The sequence below is a fragment of the Cryptotermes secundus genome, unplaced genomic scaffold, assembly GCF_002891405.2.
Source record: "Cryptotermes secundus unplaced genomic scaffold, Csec_1.0 scaffold42, whole genome shotgun sequence".
In the NCBI taxonomy this organism is placed as follows: domain Eukaryota; kingdom Metazoa; phylum Arthropoda; class Insecta; order Blattodea; family Kalotermitidae; genus Cryptotermes; species Cryptotermes secundus.
In genome coordinates this window covers 1,144,585-1,160,445 of record NW_019720161.1, presented here as the reverse complement: position 1 = coordinate 1,160,445, position 15,861 = coordinate 1,144,585, and the positions used below count along the sequence as shown (strand labels likewise).

Genomic DNA, 15,861 nt, shown 5'->3' with positions numbered 1-15,861 from the left:
ACTGCACCCAGTTCAAAATTTAACATCTAAAACACTCTCCCTGTCATTATCAACTTCTACTTCGTTGATAGCTGTCCACCCGTAGATTACTTCACACACATTAATTTTGAGTTTATTGTAATAGCACCATAATAAAATCTTTAGTTCTAATTTTAAACTTTTAAATTCTTGTCCAAATTTTAAAATTTTAAAATTGTTAGGGTTATTCGCCCTGTGTTTGAAGTGCTCAAAGACACAAATATATTGTTTGCACTTGAGACGGAGTTTATATCATTTATCAATATTGAATAGGCCACAGGTTGGACTACCGGGGGACTGGAATTCTGTTCATTGCAAAAGCAGGCACATTTCTCTTCACCACAGTGTCCACACTTGGCTCATTCTCACAAGTATGTCAGTCAGATAATTAATTGGTTGTCTAATTAGTGATGCAGTAATAGGATTAGCCTTACAATTAATTGGGTAAACAGTGCAGTGTGAAGTGTGGCATTTTGCTGTGATAACAGAACAAGCTTCTTGTTCAGTGGGTATCAGGGGTTAATTGATAGCATCATAATCCTCTAGAATGTGAAGTGCTGAACCCATATGTGAGGACAACTATCATAATAGCATGCTTAGGACATAAGGCACATATGTAAAAAAAAAAAGTAAAGCTATCCCTGTAACAGGCCGTGAAGGCCCATAGGGTTGTGAGACATTGAGGGTCCCACATTATCTAGACAATCGGCTCAAAGATGGCGGTAAGGTTGTCAGCCTTATGCGCCGGCGGCGCTTTACTCCCCAGGAAAATTATTAAATTAATTCCTGGTACTCATTTCTGTTAGAGGCTGAGTAAACCCCAGGGCCTATTGCAGCTGGTAAGATTAGGTCAATTGAGAAAAATCCAGTACCGCATCGGGACTTGAACCCGCGACCTCCTGGGTGGTAGCATACACTACACTACCGCGTTGGCACATATGAACAAACCTTTTTGTTGAGTTTTAGAGGCTGGACTCCATGTTTCTCTCGGTACTCATTGTGTGCCTTAAGACAGTCTGCTGCAAAATCACCTTCAGCACCTACTGTGTCATTTTCTGGCTTTGATTTTGTCTTGGATAAGTTGAATTTGCTTTCACTTTTCTATAAAAGAGAAAAAATAATTAGTTTCATTCCCAGTATTATGAAGTCACCTGAATATCAGGTAATAATATGCAGTATTTTGTACTACCCCTAAGATGTATTCAGTAGATATCTGGTTCAGAGCTCTTCAAAATTTGCTATTCTGACTGTGGCAGACTCTGAAATAAATTTTATTCAATAAAACGTTACTTTAATATTGCATACCATGTTAGTTTCTGTAAAACCGATGTTAATTTTTCAAAAAAGTGGATGATATTGAGTTAGTTCTGTAAAAAGTATGAGACATGTGGAAAAATAACTTGTTAGCTGCAAGACTCTAAAGTAAAACTCGGTACCAGAGAGTGTGCAAGGAGACATTGTGGTTCACTGAGAAAAAATGATTATTTTAGAAAGCACCAGCAATCTTTAAATCAGTTTTCTTTTTCCTTTCTTCCATAATGTTTGGTTCCAGTGATTCAAGCCCATTTCAAATGAATTACTGCATTATATATCTGCCTCTGTATTTTGTGACAAAAAAAATTGCAACCATTTTAATCTTTTGAATTTGGTATAATGAGAGAAAGCGACATTTTTTACAAATATTCACAACCAAAAACCTACATCTAAGCAACTAATCACTAATCACCCTAGAGTATTCATGATAGACAACACATTCTTTTTTTCAAAAGTAATTTTAATATTCAGTATAGTATTTCATCCTTTTCCAAGTTTTATTTATTTTCCAGAAAATCCAGGGTGAGGTAGGACAAATGCCTGACTTGCCTAGCCTGCCAATGCTCAGGTGTTCACTAACATCTCACCTGTTTCACTGTTGTGGATCTCTCTGGTGACATGCTAGGTGATCTAGACTTTGGTTTCTCTTTTCCTACTCTGTCTCTCATGACACTGTTCGTAGTGCCTGCAAATTAATAAATGCTCATAATATATATATATATGTAATTCGGTTACAAGTAATTCAATATTAATGCATCCTGTAGTACACTGAAATAATATACAAGGCCTTTCAGGCTATGAGTCTAATTCCATCATCAGATGATTGTCTATCATTATACTGACAATTTCTTTAACCAGTTTCTTCCAATATGCATTATAATGATTAGGATGAAACTAGAAATTGTTCTAATCCAACTTTGTTAGCCACACCAAATGTCTGATGGTTAGCCTATAACACATATAAGTACTCTGAGAGTTCTGGTTTCAGTTTTGACTGCTATCATAAATGTATAAAAGCAAAAACAGACTATGTCAGTATAAAGCTGGAATAGCTGAGTGAGCATAATTACTGAGTTATGGACTGCATGACAGAATTTCAGCTTTGATTCCTGGCAATGGTAGACATGTTTCTCTTCACCACAGTGTCCATACCAATGGTAGGACCTAGCCAGCCTTCTATCTAATCAGTATTGGGGATATTTTCTGATGCATAAAAGTGGCATCTAAAGTCGATATTAAGAATGCATGGAGCTATACCTCTACTACTCCACATATCTTCATTACATGGTACTAAATTAAGCACAGGGACAACTTTCCAATCATCTGAAGAGAGGGACAGAGTTGACTCCCAAATTGTAGACCCTGTATTAAATATATCAGCAGTTATCAATATCAGACTTAACAACATTATGAAATATTACCATTCTGTTCTTTCTCCAAGACAGTCCGAAACTCGTCTGGCAAATTCTGGAAGACATCGCGCTTTTCGGATGTTGTCACCCGGTCTGGCTTATTTCCTCGGTACGTTTCCACTGTTTCACGTGTGACGGTCTCAAACTTTGGCTCCTACAAGGGTTAGAACATATATAGAAGGACATGTTGGTACCTTTTACATGTAATGGCTCATGAGTCTGAAACAACTTTAATATCTCAGCAATACAGCGTTGTTTGTCAGATATCAAGTGATCGGTTTTTTGGTAGGTAAATACTCATTTGGTGAACGGAGAAGTTCATGGAGGTAGACCTAGGCCCACTGGGGCTGTAGTGCCAAGGAAAAGAAAAATACTCATTTGGTTCACTGTCTTTGTATAATTGATTGATCACTGTATGCGACCTGGCATTCATTGCACAATACAATTTACATGAAGTACCAAAGAGTTTGGTCCAGTAGCAACTACATTGATTCATATTTGAGAGATGCTTGATTCAATACTCGGCAAAAGACACTGACTATTTTAGGTTATTGTGGTATTCCTCAGTCCCTGCAGGCAAGTGCCAAGATATTAACTTGACTAGGCCACGAACACATCTTTCCAAATATTTTCCAACTCCTGTACCATCCTACCATTTGACATTATATAGTCTAGCTACTGATAACGTGAAATAGCCTGCATAAAATGTAAAAGTGTGTGTACTGGTGCCTGATACCGTGTTCTTGTCTGCATAAGCACTCCCATAAATCAAGAATGATGAATCTATTCACATCCATGGGAAAGTCGAAATACAGACTAAATAAACGTTCTGGTAATTAAATATACTCCAAAATAAACAATTATAGACCCACAGGTTACTTGAGCTACCAAATTTATGCTAGTTAGAAAAATTCCAATTCCAAATAACAATCTGGGAAATGCATGCCCACAGAAATGATTTCAACTTATTCTCACCGTTTTGTTTAGTTACTTCAGAAACAGCAAGCTTTGCAGAAAAAGTTGACTGGTCATACAGTGTCTGTTTCGTTTCCCTCTACAGCGTTCTTTTTTCCTTCGCCCCTTAAATATTCAGTGAATTAATGCAGATAGTTTCATGTAAAGCTATTCAAAATATGTTCACACTTCTTTCTATATTGGCTATGCTCTAATGCAGTGTTTCTCAGCCGGTGGAGCGTGGCCCACCAGTGGGACTTTACAGCTTCTCAATAATACTGCACTGTGACCGTATTTGTGCCCTCAAAACTGTCTCATTTTTGTATTATTATAGAAATGCGACATATTATAAAAAATTGTTAAATGGTAAAAGGTAACGTCCCTGTGCTTAATTAGTTAAGCAACACGCCCTGAAGGCGTATGTGGGAGTGGAGATATACACGTAGCTCCACATTTCTTGACCTCGGCACTAGATGGAGGTGAGGGGTCAGTTTCATGATACGGTCGCTTTACCTCCGGGGAGAAAGCCCCGGTATCCATTGGACCTCAGAGCCGATCTGGAAGATGTGGAGAAGATAAAAATCTCTTGTCCCTACCGACAATCGAAGTCCAGCCGTCCAGCCCATAGCCTGTCCCTATATCCACTGAACGATGCCGGTTCTGCAGTATTTAAATTATTAAGACCTATTATTATGATTAATATTGTGACATGTTGACCCCTACCTCCCCAGCTGCACGTAGCGGTAACGTAGCGCTCGCGTAATAGGCGAGTAATCACCCCGCAACTCTCCCCGCGGTGACGTCACGAGCGGAGCCGAAGTGAGCCGAGCGGAGCCGACGTTAGCCGAGTCCCCGCAACCTTGAAGCTATGCAAAGCGAGTCAACAGCGGTGACGTCACCAAGGGGTAACAGCGTCCTAGGCTATACGCCACGTCACACTAGCAACAGCGAACGGAATAAAAGCCGGCTGAGCAGCAAGCGAGAGTCAGTGTGTTATCGGGTTCTCAGTTCGCAAGTTACGAGCTACAGACACGTGTGCGATAACCAGTTATATTTGGAGTGTGTAATTCAGGGAGACTTGTATAGCTCCCGCGTTATTAATACGTGAAGACTCTTGAAGATAGTGTTAAGAGATTTTGTTGTAGGGTTTGTAAAGTGTGGAAACCCGTAACATTGTGACAATTAATTGTAGCCGATATTTGTAGATTGTTCAATAAACCAATTAACGATCTCTACGGCATATTCAGTAACGAAACACGTTACAATATAATCCTAACGTTTACATAACTGTAAAATACACTTCTTGGAAGAANCAGTCATCGCCGTGAAAACCTCAAACTTACAAAATAAGATTTGTTTCTAATAAAATGGGACTCCAGTTTTTAGATAAAATGGCCGATGGACCACAAGATTCAGAAGATTGAGTATCACTGATCTAGTGACAGTCTCTTGTAAGCAGGGTGTTGAGTCTTGGGGTCCCACAAAGGTGGGAGCGGTCTTAACCAGAGAACCGACAATCATCTCCTTAAGAAAGACTTTATGCAGCAAGTCTGGTGTAGAACTTTATAAATAAAAACAACAGCTCATCAGTAGCAGCTTAGAAGTTTGAGTGGAATTCTTTGGAAATGATGTAGAGAAGGGGTGTGTTTTCCCCGGTTGCTTTGGATTTTACCGGGCACACAACGTGTTACTGTGAAAAACTTTCTGAATGGGACACTTCAAGTCCATTGTGAAGTATTTTAATAACAACAGTTTGTTTCCGGTGCTGAAGCCTTGGATATTTGTCTATTGAAAATGTCACATTAACGCGTGTTTCTTTTTAACTGTGTTTGTTTAACAGAGATTTGAAGTATAACTACAGTCTGCTTACCAACTGTGACGACATGCGCCAGAAACAAACTGCTGGAACACTGCGCACGTGGTCACTGCTAGGCTCAAGGATAGACAGGAGGTGACATGATGGAGTAGATGAACATGGGTGGGAACAAATGAAGCTCTGTATAGAATCGATAGAAGTGTTTGCTTGCATAGACGGTAGCGGGATTTCATTTCAGAATGAGGGGAAAGAAGATGAAAGTCAAGAAGAAACATTTAATGCATATACAGTCTGAAATCAGCTAGCAGCACACAAACAGCCGCAATAAAGAAAATTTAACCTTTAACCTCGAACGCACAACTATGTCTTTCAGGACATTGAAAGGAAAGAAGATGGAACATGAGAATTAAAGAGCAGTAGGAGGAAAAGAAGAATTGTAGAAGGAAGAAGAGGAGCTGGCGTTTAAAGAGAATAAGAATTAAAGGAAGAAGAAGATGCTTAAAAATAATGAAGATGGAAGAGAAACAAGAAGAGGGCAAAGATGAATAGGAAAATAAGGCTTCTTCACGCCTTGGGTCTGAAAGGAATGAAAGAATAAAAGATCTGCCCTTCGTTCACGCATGCCGTCTGTCTTTTGTCTTCTGATTTAAGGTCAATGCGTTTCAAATCAAAGTGACAACCGCTAGATGGCAGGACGATAACAGGAAGTACGATGGCGTACATTAATAATTTATGTTGTTAAACTAATTTCTTTTTGTCTAAATCAGTTGATTTTATACAAACATTAAGAAAGGCGTAACATGCACGATATATGGATGTGCATTTGCATTTTACTTTCAGGCGAATACTTGAAGAGAGAGCCCAGGTAATGCATGTACATCGTTAATTAATGTGGGAACTGAAAAAACACCCATAGTTATATTCATGCAACAGAATAACTGTGTATTTAGTTTCATCGGAAGCAATAGATTCCAAAGATGTGCATGTAAATTGTTCCATAAATTAAATTAAAGTGAAAAGAACTCGTACATGGTAACCATGGTATTTGACTAAGTAAAAGTAAAGGTCATGTACTGTCTTCGCTCGCTTGGAAACCGGGATCATGGGTTCGAATCCCACTCAAGGCATGGATGTTTAGTGTGTGTGTATGTGTGTGTGTGTGCGTTTGTGTATAGGTAGAGGCCTTGAGACGAGCTGATCACTCGCCCAAGGAGTCCTACAGAATGTGTAAAATCAAGAAAAACCTAAGTGAACGGAGAGTTCATGGAGGTAGGGCTAGGCCAACTGGGGCTGTAGTGCCAAGAAAAAAAAGAGGTAAAGGTATCCTTGTAACAGGCCGTGGAGGCTCATAGGGTTGTGAGATGTTGAGGTTCCCACATTTTCTAGACAATCGGCTCAGCCCTACGCGCCGGCCGCCCTTTACCCCCAAGAATATTCCCGGTACTCATTTCTGTTAGAGGCTGAGTCGACCCCACGGCCATATTGCGACCGGAAGGATTAGGTCAATTGAAAAGAAATCCAATGACCTAATCGGGACTTGAACCCGCGACCTTCCGGCTTGTAGCATAGTGCCTCAACCCCACGGGTTTTGACTATGTATGTTATTTTGCTGTGTATGTTACGACGTCTTCACACCACAGTAGCTGTCACATATTTATATAGGTGGCAACATTTTACTATTAAGCGACCTCCATGGACTGCATATTTTACAGACCTTATAACCGCACACGGCCTGAACACTTCTTACAACCGTTGTTCGTCAGTTCTTATGACCGTTGCCTATCTATCTTTATGTTTATTTATTTGTTTGCCCGCTTCGGTAGAACACTTTTGACTCTTCTCAGGGTTGTGCCACGGTAATAACTGGGGCAACGCGGAGACTGCACATTTAAAACTAGTCCACTGATACGAATAAAGTACTCTATTTTCTGCTTAATCACAATATTGTTTAATTCAGAATCAAACTATAACTTTATCGGCGAGTAGGGAGTAATGTGCCAAAGATTAATCGAGCCAAATAAATACTGTTAAATTTAGATAAACTTAGAGAGAGCAGGTAAATGACGTCTGCCTCTGGTGAATTCTAAGTGCCAAGTCGGATACGTCTGTCTCTGATGAATTCTGCACGCCAAGTGCCTCTGCCCACTCTATCTCCGGGAGCGTCACTTCTTACCGTATAGGATTTGAACCGACGGCCTTTCTCCCAGACAAGAATTCTCTCTCTAATGGCTGATTTTAACTGCCAAATCATGATACCATCAGTACAAGACAATCACATTACTAACTTTGAGAATGAAGAGATCCAGAGATTTTGAACCCGGGACCCTACATGTGAAAGCACTTATGTCTTAGTTTAGGGCAGACAACAAACATATCCTTTTCATAATTGCCTCGACCCTCTAACGGTCACCCAAGGTCCAGGTATCAAAATAAGTTGTTCCTGTCTAAATGCGAAAATCATGTCAACTTCTTAATGGGTGGGTCTCCCTAATAAATCAGTCACTCTATTGAAATGGCTGAAAAGGAACATGCGTCCATTAAAGAGTATTGAAAGGTTTGGACGGTTACAACCTTTTCCTTTCTCCATTTTTTAATTAATTTATTCTTGACATGTCTGTGGTCTAGTGGTCAGAGTTCCTGGGTACATATCCAGAGGTACCGGGTTAGATTCCCGGCGCCACCAGTTTTTCTGTGAAGTAGTGGGTCTGGAACGGGGTCCACTCAGCCTCGTGAGGATAATTGAGGAATTATTTCAAGGAAATAGCGGCTCAAGTCTAGAAAACAGAGATTAACCGCCGTGGGGATTCGTTGCGCTGACCGCGCAACACCCTCTAATCTGCTAAAGTTGGCGCTAACTTCGCCGACAAGCGGCGGTCGCTCGATCGGTATAGTTCGCTTACGGACTCAAGCCACGGAGTTTGTTTTTGTGTTTGTGTTAATATCGCGAACATTAATTTGTAGCAATATGGACATGTTGTGCAACAATGCAAATAAAACTATACGATATGACGATACTATTGACGGTTTTGGTGAGTCTTGGAAATTTGTGTCAATGATTGTGAAGTTCTGAGAGTGTAGAACGGTTTTCAAATGAGGGGAGGCAGCTGGATTTCTCATGTTCTGGAGCAGCACACACGCTTAGGCTCTTCACAGGGCTTGGTCATGAAAATTCCGATACTTATATCCGAATTTTCTTACTCTGAAATAGACTACGGCCGTCTTGTTGCAAATTCTATAAACTTTCGCTGCGTGTGATCATCCTGTATCATCCAGACTATGTGTGTGTGTGTGTGTGTGTAGTGTGTTTCTATGGGCTGTAACTCCGTATAGTCCTGTAGATGGATATGAACATTCAGAGGAAGAACAAGGAGGGAGACCTTAACGTTACGGTCAATGTTCAGCATAAAGCAGCCACGCGAGGCGACATCGTGTGTCACTGAACGTGACACGTGGTTATTACGTAGTACTGCATGTCAGTTGATTGTCTGATCCGGTTGCATAAGATATGTTGCTTCACAATTATTAAGCAGTTTTATACAAGCAAACAAACTGCTTCAGCAAATGGCTGTTCCCTGTATTCATATCGATATTATTAGCATATTTACGCATCTGTGGTCCAGTGGTCAGAGTTCCTGGCTATAGATCCAAAGATCCGGCTTCGATTCCCGGCGCTACCAGATTTTCTGAGAAGTAGTAGGTCTGGAACGTGGTCCACTCAGCCTCGCAAGGATAACTGAGGAGCTGTTTCAAGAAAATGGCGGCTCCGGTCTGAAAAACCGAAATTAACAGGCGTGGATATTCGTTGCGCTGACCACGCGACAACCTCTATCCGCTAAAGTTGGCACTAACTTCACCGATAAGTGGCGGTAGCTCGGTCGGTATAGTTTGCTTGCGGACTAAAACCACGGAGTTTGTTTTGTTTTTTGTTTTGTATCAACAATAAATATGGTTTTATGACGTTAAATTTTTTATGTACGCAATTTACGCAGACTTACATATCCTTAACCTCGACACTTGATGAAGGTTAGTGGCCAGCGTCACACCCGTACCGCTTTACCCCCGGGGAAACACCCACTGTATCAGTTTTACAGGAGACTGGGTGGACCCCACAGCAGGTCTGGACGTTATGGTAGAGAGTAAAATCTCTTGCTTCTACTGGGAATCGAACCCCGATTCCTTGGTCGTCCAACCCGTAACCTAGTCGCTATACCGAAATTCCAGGTAATAACTAGAAAATACCACAAGGACCTTGCAGTATAACAGTGTACGGATCCATCGACAAATTTTACGACCGTAACTAAAGGGCAAAGAAATTGAAAATTAAAAAAAAAAATAATATATTTATAAATGCAATGTTTTATTCGTAGCTCATATTACAACTTGAAAGGGAGACATTCAATGTAAAGCAATCTGTCAAGTGCGCCTCCTTCGGGGTTCCCGCGAACCCGTTGCAGCTAATGAGGGGAGGACGTCGCATTATTTTCTTATATACACATATGTATTTATTATATAAAAAAAATAGTTCTGGTATTTAGAAGTGACAGTCAGTTAAAGCTGCGCAGTGGTTGGGCAGGTCCATTCTTGAAAGTTGAGGGGTGTTGTGATTAGTCATTCGTCTGCATTCAGTGCGAGCGGACGTCTCAAGAGCATTCTTCCTTGTACAGTCAAGTTAAACAGTTTTTACTCTTGGAGTCGTATTTGAGTGCATTATTCTCTATTTACTTTATTAATATTTTATTTCATTGTTTATTTTTATTCGTTGGTTTTCTTTTTTGTTTATTTCTATTTGCACATTTTTTCTATCTCTTTAACATGCCACCTACACGAAGTAAACTGAGTGGAAAAGTGTAGCATTCACAATCAAGAGAAATTGTTAGTAATGTATACTATAAGTATATGAAAGAGGCTGAGCCAACAATTACAGTGAAGAACGTAGGAGTGCAAGTAGCAAAGGCAACAGGTGTATCGGAAAGTAGTGTCAGAAGAATAATAAGAGAAACAAAAAATATCGAATCTGGGGCTTCTACTTCATTTTCGACAACCCATAAAGAAAGACCTAGGAAATCTCCACTAGCCACACTGGACGACTTTAACGAGTCTGTGGTACGAAGAGCAACCTACCCTGAAGAAAGTTCACTAAAAGTTGAAGAAAACGTTAGATTTTCAGGGATGCATCTCCACATTAAAGAAAATTATTTTGAAACTGGGGTTCCGCTGGAAGAAAACAAAAAACAATCGGCAGCTACTGGTGGAACGATATAATATCAGAGCCAAACGTCTTCAGTATTTGCAGCAAATTAAAGAATATAGGGAAGAGGGCCGCCCAATCATCTACATGGATGAAACCTATATTCATTCATCGCACACCACCCCATATGCATGGAGTGATGGATCCATCCAGGGATTATTTTCCCCTGTGTCCAAAGGCCAACGGCTCATTGTTATCCATGCAGGGGGAGAGCAAGGTTTCATCCCTAATGCCTATGTCCGCTTTAAATCCCACCAAAAACAGGAGACTACCACAGTGACATGAACTACACCAATTATGGAAAATGGTTAAAGGAGCGACTTATTCCTAACCTTCCCCCAGATTCTGTCCTTGTCATTGATAATGCTCCCTACCATAATGTACAACTAAACAGAGCCCCTAACCCAAATTCAAGAAGAGATTCTCTGACGTCCTGGCTCAAATATCACCTTCCACCTATTACCTTCAATAACACTGATGTTCCATCATTTCGGAATCCAGACATATATAATATGATCCTACCACTCAAACCGAAATACCTTTCCTATAAAATAGATGGAATCTCTGCAGACCACAATTACAATATTTTACGACTCCCTCCGTATCACCCAGAACTCTACCCAACTGAGTTAATATGGGCCACCATAAAACATTGGGTTGCTCAAAACAATACCACATTTAAGACGGATGATGTCATTAAACTGGCAGACCAAAAATTGGCTTCCATGACTGCAGAAAAATGGCAGCGTAGGTGCCAACATGTAAGGAACATTGAGCAACAATTAATGGCACGGGAAGGCCTTTTGGACTCAGGACAGGAGTTCGTCTTCCATGTTGCTGGTGATAGTGGTGACAGTTCTGATGATAGCTCCGATTCATCTGGTGGTGACGAGGAAGGACAGGCATGTGGAGATGATATCTATGCGGACATTGCCGGTGTGGCCCCTTTAGAATAGACCCGTGTAATATGTAAATAAACTCTTCATGTATATTACAGTGAAAAGTGTATAATAGTGTATAGTGCATAATAGTCTGCCATTCGGCACTTAAAACTTAACATCGGATGTGTGAACATCAACGAAAATAAACCACCATCACTATGCAACACAATGAGGTAAGAAGTTATTTCCTTTTGAGAACGCCTGTACTGCATTCCCCGCCACACTTGTCGGCATGCTGGAGCTCTCCCCCCCATTACCACTACTTCTCCTACTCCGCGTCGGCGGACTGTCAGCTCTACGTACTACAACTTTACTCTGCGTTCAGGATTTTAACCCACAATTTTGCTGCTAGACTTACAGACGCAGTTTACTGCCGACTCCATGGGAACTGAATAGTTTCAAACGCGGATCTCCAGCCAACGGAAGCAGACGTGGCTACTACTGCACCGCGGTATTCGTTTCGTTGGAAGATTATGTGAAGAAGACACAATACATTGAAATAGGCCTGTATATCTTAGGGCTCCCATACACACACAGTTTGGCCTTCAGTTCGGCCTGCACAGTTGAAGACTGAAAGGCAAAACTGACGTGTGTGGTGCAGCCGGCCGGCCGGCCAATCGTTTGGACTGTTGGCCTGTGGGAAACCCGTCAGTCCGTCAGTTCTGCCTGCAGGACCATAGCACGTGACGTGTGTGACTCAACATTATAGGCTGGAAGACCGTGATTGTGGCATGAAGCCTGCCGCTTTATCTGCGCGTGTATGGGGAGGAAAGGGAGGGGGTAAACTGTCACAGTTTTGTCTCTAAGGTCGATCGGAAGGCCAAACTGTGTGTGTATGGGGGGCCTTATGTAAAGACAGATTTTACTCAATATTCTGTAAGCATCTTGATCAAGTCTCTTTCGACAGACTGATGGCTGAAATCAGGGCCCCCGAAACCTTCCTCGAAATATATTTGACTTCGGTAAGCCACAGCATATGTACGTACATATGTAAACACATATACAGAGATATGTATATATGTATTTCTGAAACCTTCGTACATCAAGTTACGAAATCCTATTTCAATTCCTGCGTGGAAGATGACAATTTTATCTGAATGCTTAATTTTTACTCAAGTTACAGGCCAGCCGATACTTTTTGGCCGGTGTCCTTCACTGTCAGCGCATGAGAGTGAGTCTATGCTAAAAACTGAGCTCTCCTCTTCAAGTCATGTATACCATAACAATTTGCACAATGTATTAGTACAGATTGCAAATAAAATGGGACTATATAACAAAAAAAAATGCTACGAACTTACTTCGTCTGCAGAGAGAACATTCGTAGGCTGGCTGCTTGTGAGGTTGTAAGTTGCTCTCCGACCGCAGGATGAATTTAACTGAACTTTAGTCCTATCAGTCACAATTCAGGCTTTTTAACATCCTATTATGATAAACTAATTTACTCGCAGTATGCTGCACTACACTAGAAACGTTAAATTAAAATACACATAAACCTAACACAATACTAATTATTCGTGTAACAGTTCTACTCCAGACAAGTCACTGTTTCCACTGAGTTCAACTGTATCATTGTCACTGAAGTCGTTGTCACTGCTGTCTTCAGAACGTCGGAATAAGTTTTTCTGTTAGCCACTTCTGATAATTTGTCGCGTTCATTTCGCAATGATAGTCCCCGGTCTTGAGATGAGATTTAAATATCAACAATGACCCGGGAATGAAGCCGGTTCTGCCTCTCGCCTGCACAATAATCAGCCTCTGGCCCTTCGATACGGGTGCCATGTACCCTGATGGAGTGTCATTCATCCAGTTTTTAGGTCTGGTGTTACTGCTGTGAATGAAGGTCTCGTCCTCATAAATTATAGGCCGACCTTCCTCTCTGTACTTCTTTATTGCACTCAAATGTGATACTCTCTTCGACCTAATGTCGTTCCTCTCGATCAAGGCGCCCCTGTTATTTCGCGTTTTCTTCCATTTAAACCCCACCTTCCGTAAAATCAATTTCAGGCTGGCTCTACCTCCCTTGAAATTTATGGTTTCCCTGAGTTTTGGAAGTAGTTTCCTCACAGTAGGCACAGTTTCTTCTTGGGTGTAGAAATCATACACTGTCCGTCGAATCACAGATATATCGAAATCATCTGGATTTGTTATCCGTTTAGGTACAGAATGGTGTTTACTGGGAGTTCCGAACATAGCGCCTTCTTTTTCACATCGAGAACCTTCATTCAGAATTCTCCGTAAACTTCTTTCTGAAACTCCGGTTGACCTTACTACTCTCTCTTGTACCTTTCTTAACGGTATCAATACATGACCTGCAGCCGCTTCACTTTTCATAAATGAATGGACGTTATTTACAACCTCTCCTGTCTGGCTGTGCAAAGTTGGCATTTGTTTTCTTTTTAAATGTGTTACTGCCCTAAAAGAAATATATCAGTTAAAAACAAGCAACTGGCACGTGGGAAAAGCACACAATATCTACTAATAACAGTGATCCTATGAGGTCAACGTCTACCTTCTTACTGAGGCAACATAGTGTGGCTGCGCATGCTCACCAATCTTAGGCTCGCCGACTTGCGTCAGACCACTACGCATCAGAGATCCACCGGCCAAAATCAGCCGTCCCACCTATACCATATTTTTTCAATAAAAAGACATTTTAACAGGCGGATTGGAATTGAACGGAATATCTCTTCTGCTGGGATATCCTGTTGATATTGGGCAAACAAAACGTAGATATATTTAGACAAAATACGGCCAGTGTTAGACGCTAGTAAGGAGATTTTATTTTTAATTCGCTAAGTGGGGGGTTGAGTCCACCTGGGTCCATTAGGCATGGCGGCCACTGGTTGGCCTATTGTACCTGCCCCAGGTGATTATGATGATGGAGAATTTGGTGGAATGAAGATTGGCAGGGGAAACCGAAGTACTCGGAGAAAACTCGCCCCAGCGCCACTTTGTCCACCACAAATCCCACTTGACCAGAGCCTGGATCGAACCTGGGCCACCGCGGTGGGAAGCCAGCGACTAACAGCTTGAGCTATGAACCGGCCAAGCAAGGAGATTAGACTATATGTAAACATAGAGGAAATTAGTATAATTATTATTTCTCATTAAAGGAATATCGGGAAGAGTCATAATATAAATAGAAAGAAGAAAACAATTCCTTCCAAAATGTGGCAAAGTTCAGATATTTGGGAACGGTAATAAATTGAAATTTGATTCACGAATAATTTAGGAGAATATTAAACTGAGGGAAAGCTTCATAACCATAATTCTGAATCCCTTTCTTGCCCTTCCACATTCTACCTAAAAAAATAAACCCCCGTTTTGTATCAATGTGAAACTTTGGGCTCTTGCATTAAAGGAAGATCATAATTTTAGCGTGCATTTGAACGAGGCAGTTTTCCATTTGTGCAAACTTCCTTCTATCAATACGTCACAGAAACAGCCCTAATGTTTCATGGCCTCTGTTTCATTTAAGAGTGTAATTGGAGCGTAACCGAAGCGAACGTAGTTTATGGAGGTAGGCCTAGGCCCACTGGGGCTGTAGTGCCAAGGAAAAAAATTGAGCATAATGTGACTAAGACATTAATGCAAATAATACGCTAAACGTCATTCGATGGCGTGACAGCCATACTGTTTATAGCTGAGTTCAAGTTGAAGGATTCTAGGTTATGTAAAACTGTGAAGTATTTTGCTAATGCTTTTCAAATAGTCTGACCTCTTCTTAAGCTAGTGAAACGATTATTGACTGATAATTTATGTTTAATTTGAAACATTCCAATTAAAACCCGTTATACCGTATCAGTTGTAGCAAGGTTTGTATGTGTATACTGATATATATTGTCACGCGATAGAATGACTATAGACGGGGTTTGGATTTCTAATTCGATTTATTGAACACTTATAGATCGCAATTACAAGTAACTATAGCGCTATCGCTAATTCACACTCTGCAGCTCACTACAGCACGCACTAAAACCTCTCACTCTTCTGTGTCTTCACCAGTCATTGTCTGGTAACGGCTTCTAATGCCGTAGATACCTCAACTTGCGTGTTCACGTCCTTACTGACCAGAGACTCTCTCACAACTGACTAAACTGTAGACTTGTCCTGCTTATAACACATCGGCTCGGACCTCGTAGAAAACATGTCTTCCAG

General features: G+C 41.0%; 1 protein-coding gene across 4 annotated transcripts in view; it reads right to left on the bottom strand.

The window, feature by feature from the left end:
• LOC111866786 (protein PRY1) overlaps positions 1-15,861 on the bottom strand; it is a 96,051-nt gene that overhangs the window by 16,088 nt on the left and 64,102 nt on the right. For all 4 annotated transcript variants that reach the window (XM_023856047.2, XM_023856069.2, XM_023856064.2 and 1 more), the window contains exons 3-5: positions 2,754-2,898; positions 1,920-2,017; positions 967-1,119 (exon numbers count right to left, since the gene is read on the bottom strand). In XM_023856047.2, coding sequence (XP_023711815.1) covers positions 967-1,119; positions 1,920-2,017; positions 2,754-2,898 — 396 coding nt within the window. The remainder of the gene's footprint in view (positions 1-966; positions 1,120-1,919; positions 2,018-2,753; positions 2,899-15,861) is intronic.